Raw genomic sequence first — 8,726 nt, forward strand, 5'->3', positions numbered from 1 at the left:
CAATTACAATAAGTAGAACAGATTATGGAAATGAACATTAATGAGAGAAGAGAAGAGATCACTGTAGTTCAAGCGAATCTGCAAAAGGCGGTAGCGGCGACCTCAGAGATGAATAAATGGCTGGAGAAAGCTGAGATTGCATTAATTCAAGAACCATATTCGGTTAAAGGCAAGGTGGCTAGTTTAAGTAGAAGGCTTCGAGTCATTCAGGCTGAGGCAGAGAGGCCTTTGGCAACAGTGGTTGTCTCTAATTCCAATATTGATATCCTTTTTCATAAGGATATAAGTAATCATAAATGTGTATGTTGTGAGATAATCGTTTTTGGTCAGAGGATTATAATTGTGAGTATATACCGCCCGTTCGGAGAAGAGATGGCCGACACCTATAACAGCATTGAAAGGATAATGCAAAAATTTACTGGACAGGCCATTATTATTGGAGGGGACTTTAATGTCCACTCTCCAGTCTGGGGAGACCCATTGCAGGATACTGAGGCCGATGAATTCCTAGATTTTTTAGCAGTGCATGAACTGCATGTGGTTAATGATCCGGCATCGCCTCCAACGTTTGTTGGGCCTAGAGGACAAAGTTGAATCGACTTAACGATGTGTAATAATAAAGGTCTAAAATGGATAGGTGAATGGGAGGTTAAGGCGGAAAGCTGTCTCAGTGACCATTTGCCGATAAGTTTTAAGATTCAACTCCCACACGTTGGAGAGAGAATTGAAGGGAAGAAGTTTGATGTTAACAGAGCGGACTGGGCGAAGTTTTCGGCCCGGTGTATTAACGAACTCAGTGAAGTAATAAATAGGAATTGCTTGGAAAAGGAGGAGGTACAGGCTAATATAGATAGTGCCATTCAAAAGATTAACGAGATATGTGAGGACTGTATACCACAGAAGAAACATATCCTACTACTACAGAATATTCTTAAAGTCAAAATAAATACTGTATTTCAGTATATTGTAATATTTTATCTCTATTATCTAGTGTTTTTAGTTTTTTATTTAAAATTTTACTTCACTAAATTCAAAATATTGTATGAATACATTTAACACATATAGGCCTAAATAAATTTATTATCCTATTGCATAATATTTAAAAACTTTTGAAATACAGTATAATACTTGTATATAAAGCATTAATAAACTTACTAATTAAGTGTATTTTATTGTTTTTCAAAGTATTAAGTACGAGTATTATTTAATGTACAGTACAGTATAGTAAACATATATTATATAACTTATTAAAATTCTGCTGAATTTTGAAACAAAGCCTAATTTACACATTGAAATTTGAAATCCAGAATTTTTCTCATATAAAAATGGATATTTTGTAATCGAAATAACAATTTAGATATACTTGTGATTTAGAGGATTTTAAATTAAATAATATCTTTACTCACATTAAGTTTTGCAGATTTTAAATAATACAAATAGCACAGAATGTGTTGATAAACCATTTAAAAGAAACAAACTGAATATCATGATTCTTGTTCTACGGGAATTTTTATTTTCTATTGTAGTTAGTTAAATCGTCATATGTTTTCAACAATATTTCTAAGCAAAAAATAAATTTTTTTCCATATTTTTTTTCTTTAATTTCATTCATTTGAAACTAGCTTTCACCAATACTTTTTGTGTTTAAAATTAATAATTTATTATAGGATTATAAGTTAAAAAATTCGAAAAGTTTTAAAGCTAAAAAGAATAGACCTATATGTAAAATTTATGATTCACATAGAAAATAATTGAAAATCATTTGTCATATCATAAACATAAATTTTATTATGATAAAGATTAAAATTCATCAATTTATAATTTTTAAAAGTGTATACTACTAAACACGCGTATTTTGTTTATTAAATTACTTAAATATTTCTCCTTATAGCTCTATTATTTTTTCAATGTGTGAATAGTTTATAGAAAAGTATAGGCTTATTTCTTTTAACGTCACTTATTAGCATAGCAGACATTATGAATCATGCACTAACGACGATTAAACATATCTGTTTCGCAAAATAAAAATTTATATTTTAAATGTGAATCAGTTCCTCAATTAATAAGATTAATAAATACATTAATACTTTTTAAATACTGTATATTAATTATAATAATTTTTATTGAAAATTAAATATATGTGACACATGTTAATCCAAACAACTGTATTAAAATAGAAAATTCAATCAAATTTTTTACGCTCGCAATCGATTGTATATCTAATTTTAATGATTTTCTTAACATTTTAAGTTGATATTTTTGATTTATTTTAAATTTTCCAAAATCTTAAAAGCATATATTTTCTTATTAATGACTTATAATAATAATAATGTGTTTTAGAAAATTCATCTGATTATAAAATATTGACAAAGTAATTTTCAAACACTTTATATATGTGCGTACAGCAAATATTTACAATATAATTTAAAACATTTATAAAAAAAACAAATAATAATTAAACAAACATAAAAATGTTTTCCTGAAACGAAAATAAATCATGTGTACTGTTGTAATTTGAAAGTTCTTACATCAGATGGCAGAGAAATCGCGGTAACGTCATTCAGATCGTCACTTCCCGCCAGATAGGCGAATTGTCGATCGTAAATAAGGAAAGAAAGTTTTTGATTTCTGTAGTTATTATATGTTTTTGGACATTATTTTCTAATAAATATTATGTCACACACTGTTTAAATTATAAATTAAAATGAATTCAATAAATATTTATTAAATGTGATCGATTGTTAGGTTTTTACATGGCAAATGAAGAAGATTTGAAGATATTTTGGGAGAATTTTCAAAAAGATGTAAGTTTATATTCTTAAAACGTGAACGATATGTTTTAAAATGTTCTGATCTTTTGATTTTTTATAAATAACCGTAATAAATCGATACGAATCATTTAATAAAAAGAAAATCTTTAAATCCCCTCGGACTTCATTTTTCAGATTTAAAGTCATTTAAAAAATCCATTTACATATGTATAGAAATCGTATCTAGTTGTATCTCTCTCATTTAACTTCTGTTATGTTTTTCAAATTTGTAACTTTAAATATGTCACCACTCTACATCTTTATTTACTATTTTGAAAGATTACATAATACTTAGTAACGTTTATAAGCCGTAAACGTAAATTGTTACTGTAGTTCTGATTGTTTTCATTTGATAAAATTAAAGCTATTAAAATAGTTGCGGTAATTGTTTTCAAAGATTTATTATTCTAATATGAAATTTTGTTTTTAATATTGATATTTTTGTATGTTATTTATATGTAGATATGATTTTTTTTCAGAGTTACAGTATATTTGTTCAAGAAAAACAGTTTGTGGGATAATGACTTTTAAATTAAAGAAAATGCTATATTCTGTCCAGCTAACAATACTATATTACAAAGCTCTTTTCAGATATTTGGATTTTATTTACTCCCACTTTTCATTTTTAATTTATAAAATACAAATGGTTACAATCTTGTATATAAAAAGTACATTATACGTATAATAAACTAAGAAATAGATAATGTAATTTGCTTTAATATCATAATTATTGTCAATTTTCAATCGTAAATATTTTCCGAAACATCTGTTATATTGTATATTATATACAAATTGTCTATACAGTAATTATAATACAAATAATCATTATACATTTTTACAAATATTAAAATAAATCAATAGTAAATGAAAAAATATTAGATAACATTTCAAGATAACAAATATAATGATAAAAAGTTATATTTTTAGTAAATTTATTGTGTTAAGATGTTAAAGGTTTTGCGTTATTTAATTATTTATGTTAAAGATATTTTATAAATATGTTAAGAAGTAAACAGTTTTTAAAAAGAAGAAATATTGAATAGAATAATTTTATACTGATTTAAAAGATTTACTTTAACAAACAGTTTAACAAGATTTATGTAGATATTCTAGACATATCAAACTTTTATGAGGAATAACTCTAATATAAAAGACTGTAGTGCTTGAGTTTTTGTTAATTTAAAGAAGTAATATGAACTTCTCACTTAAAATGAACATGTTCATTTTAAGTGAGAAGTTATATCTCTGTCAGTTACTAGATTGTTAGAGAAAAATGAAGCTTAAATGATCAAAATAAAGTCAGATTATATGTTCTATTAATAAATTGAAAACTTTGTTGTCATTTACTAACTTTCAGAATTCCAATAAAGCAGAATATTTTGAGTTTATATATAATTTAAGAAATTTTAGTTTTATTTATTATTTGCAAAATTAGATTTATAGAATAAATTGAACAATCTTAGAGAAAGTATTGAAAAGCAGTTGAAAGATAATTTAGATTTATTATGTAACTTAGAGGTAGCCTAATATCCAATTATATGCAAATGAAATATTTGTAGAGAATAATCTGCATTAACTGAAGTCAAATTAATGCAAGTTATCTCTTTTTGATTATTTTTGAAGACAAGTTTATGTTATATGAGAGAGGTAATTGCAAAATTTCACTAAGAAATGTATGTTGAAACAGATTTACAGGAATAATTAAAATAAGACAATTAAACTTTTTTAGCTTAATTAATTGTCTTAAAAGTTATTAATTTTAATACATCAAGATGGTAAAAAGTTATTAATTTATTTCCTAGTAAATTATATTTTTAATATAAAATATCTAGTTTTATGTTATGGAATAATGTGAATGGAAATTCAAATTTTCAAAATATGGCATTTGTAGTAAATTAAATTAAAATTGAATTTCAGGTAATTTCAGTTTCAGATTAAAAAAAAAACTTAGGAAATGAATAAATTTAATAGTTAATAATTCTTTCAATTTGTATCATTAAATTTATTTTTTAAATTTTAATAATCTTGTATATCCTCAATTTTATTCCTTACTTTTGTTAAGTTTTCCTATTAGACCTCTTTATGCATCATTTTGATAATGAATGGTTTATTCTCTTCTCTAATGTTAATTGCAGCACAAAATTTCATAGTAATTTTATAATTTCTGCATTCTCAAAAATTCATATTTTAACATTTTCTGCCCTGGTCTAATCAATATTATTTTTATCTATAAAATTTTTATTATTTTTTACAGATAGAACTGTATTTCTACATTGTCTTTTTGTTTTTCTGTTTCTTGTGATCTGTCGAGAAATTCTAAAAAACAATTTAAAAACGTGAATATAGGTATCTCTTGTACAAAATGGTTCCTCTGTAACATGATTGGAGAATTGGAGACATCCCCCATACAAAATATCACTATTTTTAAGTACAAACACCATCATTTGATAATTTTTTATTCAAGCAAGCATGCTTGTTGTCTCATATACTGTATGTCCATGGATTTTAGAAATTTTTAATGTTGTTTCACACTTCTTACATAGTTTTCTTTAATGAGAACTGATTGTACAATTTTTCTTCTTATTCTAGTATTGCTATTGTTGATGTTAATGTTCTAAATGAACCCAAAAGACTGTTTCTGTGTTTTATTTTTATAGATTAAATTAAAAGTTACTACTGTATATAAAAAGATTAAATTTTTAAAGAAGTTTTAGACAAAATGCAAGCAAATGAAAATATCAGATTTTTTGAAAAAAGTAGAAAAAATCAAGGTGTTGCTGATACTTCAGGTTAAGGTCAGCAGGAAAGCTCAGATGATGATGATATCTTGCTGAAAAAGAAATCCTCATTTAACAGTGAATAAAAATATTAATATTAACAAGCAATGCCTTTGATTGTAGTTAATTATTGATTGCTTTTTAATAAAATATTTCTCTTAATTATGAAAAAGAATAGTTTACTTTTGCTAAATTTTGGAACATAACCCTATGTTCTATGCCAGTCTTTTGTTTCATATAGGATGGATTTGCATAACATGGTACTTTTTCATAAGCTAACCACCATATTATACTGGGGACATCTTTTTAATTTTTAATATCCATTTTAAACAAGAGGAAAAAAGCAATAAAATCAAGGAATGTTTAGGAAATACAGAAATAAAATTTGAGAAAAGGTTAATTAAAGAAATACAAAGAACAGGAAAAAGTAGAATAGCAATAGAATTTAGCTTTTTATAAACAAAAGTAATAATTAATCTAGAAAAAAAGTGATGTCAAAATATGAATTTTGAAAGAAATCATGAAATGATAAGTAAAACAATATTGCAATCAATATTACAGAAATTGAACTATTGTCATTATAGAAATGATGGATAAAAAGTTAAGATAAGAAAATATAATGAAAATGATAAAAAAAAAAAGAGCAAAATTATTAAAACTGAATGAGACTTTAATGAATATATCATATGTATTCATTAAACTCTCTTTAATGAATATATCATATGTATTCATTAAACTCTCATGATGAAATCATATATGATTTTGGTTAATTATTAACTGTTCTAAATTCAACTTTCACTTGAAATGTCAATCATAAATTTAAGTTGGTGGTGACTTAGATTTATGATCAAATATAGAATTCAGATATGTAATCCAACACCTTATTTTTCGCTGAGAGATTATTTTTAATTAAAACAAACGTTTTCGATCCATTCATTGGATCATCTTCAGGTTAAATAGAACACTTCATAAATAGAACTACTCGTTTAAATATTCAAAAATACAAATAAACCGATAACATAAAAATAAATAATACTTGTAAATAATACAAATATTCAAAATAAATAACATAATATCATTACTAAATAATAATATCGTCTGCCTAACTATATAGAGCTTATTATTTCATACTAAATTTCCTGCGCTTTTTTTAAGCTTTTAACCGCAAACTTCCAAGCGGAAGGAAGACCCTCCGCATCTCTTGCGTTAATACATTTTTCTTCAAGTTTGCTTCTATAGATTTCTATCTTTTCAGCTGTTCTTGCCAATGCCGGCGAGTGTATCTGTTTCAGGATTTCGGCTTTATCCCAATGTATCAATGAACCTTCTGCCTGCGCCATCTGGGCCAAAACTGTCGCATTAGAACCTTTTCTGATATCATATTTGTGTTCTTTGATCCTTAAACCTAGGTTCCTAGTTGTAACCCCTACATATTCTTTCTTAATTCCTAAAAGCTGGTTCTCGTAGGGAATCTTGTACACACCCGCCTTATCTTCTTTTCTAACTACCCCTTTATCATTTCTAAGTATTTTGTACAAATTCGGGGCTCTTTTTAAGACCATCTTTGCATCCTTCATATTTGTGATTTCTTTCATAACGCCTCCTAAATGTTTGTTGTATGTAAATTTCGTGTATTTAGAAGGACCTTGTGCCTTTTTTTATATCTTTATTATCCTCTAATTTTCTAATAATTCCCTTAATCACATTCCTCTTGTAACCTAATGTTCCTGCCAATTGCATAATTCTTTCTAACTCTGCATCCCGGTCTATAACGCTTTCACAGTATATAAAGGCCCTCCTAACCAATGCTCGAAACGCTGCTATTTTATACCTATAAGGGTCATTAGAGTTTGCAGGGATATATAGTGGACTATGTGTTGGTTTAATGAATACGTTGGTGGATATACGTTTTCTCCTAAATATGATACTAATGTCTAAGAAATGTACCTTCATAGAGCTTTTTTGCTCTAGCTTCAACCTAAGACCTTCCTCGTTATCGTTAACTCTATCTACGAATTCAGCTATTGCTGGATTGTTTTTCCATACAATGAATACATCATCTACATATCTCTTGTAGTATACAATATTTCTTTCAAAGCTACTCAGTATTTTTCTTTCTAGTTTTCTAACTACAAGCTCGCATAGGAGCCCTGAAATTGGGCTTCCCATTGGGACCCCTCTATTTTGTTTATATGTCTGGCCTTCAAAAACGAAAAAGGATTCGCAACATACTAGATTAACCATCTCTGCAACCTCATTACCGTATTGTGCTAACATTGGGTTTACTCTATTCAAAAACTCCAAAAGTGCTTCTACACACGCTTCAATCCTAATAGAAGGGTACAAACTTTCGTAATCTAAAACAGTTCCCACTTCTTCATCCATTAAGCTAAGGTCTCGTAGCTCTTTGACCACCTTCACAGGATCCTTTGCCACCAATTCATTACTTTCCATCACGGAAGAGAGATACTCTTGCAACTTTTTTTCCAGGAGAAATGTGGGTGCTTTCCGTTTTTCCACAATAGGTCTTATTTCCTTGCCCTCTTTATGAGTTTTAGCGAAGGCGAATAACCTCGGGGTCCCTGGTCTAGGGTTTCGGCATCTTTCTTTAGGAATTAAGAAAGAATATGTAGGGGTTACAACTAGGAACCTAGGTTTAAGGATCAAAGAACACAAATATGATATCAGAAAAGGTTCTAATGCGACAGTATTGGCCCAGATGGCGCAGGCAGAAGGTTCATTGGTACATTGGGATAAAGCCGAAATCCTGAAACAGATACGCTCGCCGGCTTTGGCAAGAACAGCTGAAAAGATAGAAATCTATAGAAGCAAACTTGAAGAAAAATGTATTAACGCAAGAGATGCGGAGGGTCTTCCTTCCGCTTGGAAGTTTGCAGTTAAAAGCTTAAAAAAAGCGCATGAAATTTAGTATGAAATAATAAGCTCTATATAGTTAGGCAGACGATATTATTATTTAGTAATGATATTATGTTATTTATTTTGAATATTTGTATTATTTACAAGTATTATTTATTTTTATGTTATCGGTTTATTTGTATTTTTGAATATTTAAACGAGTAGTTCTATTTATGAAGTGTTCNGGAGGGGACTTTAATGTCCACTCTCCAGTCTGGGGAGA

General features: G+C 27.6%; 1 protein-coding gene across 1 annotated transcript; it reads right to left on the reverse strand.

The window, feature by feature from the left end:
• Positions 1–7,222: 7,222 nt before the first annotated feature.
• Positions 7,223–8,041, reverse strand: LOC111618965. The gene has a single exon (XM_023360594.1). The coding sequence runs from the start codon at positions 8,039–8,041 to the stop codon at positions 7,223–7,225; it is 819 nt and encodes a 272-aa protein (XP_023216362.1).
• Positions 8,042–8,726: the final 685 nt, after the last annotated feature.

This window comes from Centruroides sculpturatus, unplaced genomic scaffold (genome assembly GCF_000671375.1).
Source record: "Centruroides sculpturatus isolate CEXI.00-Female unplaced genomic scaffold, Cexi_2.0 scaffold66, whole genome shotgun sequence".
In the NCBI taxonomy this organism is placed as follows: Eukaryota; Metazoa; Arthropoda; class Arachnida; order Scorpiones; family Buthidae; genus Centruroides; species Centruroides sculpturatus.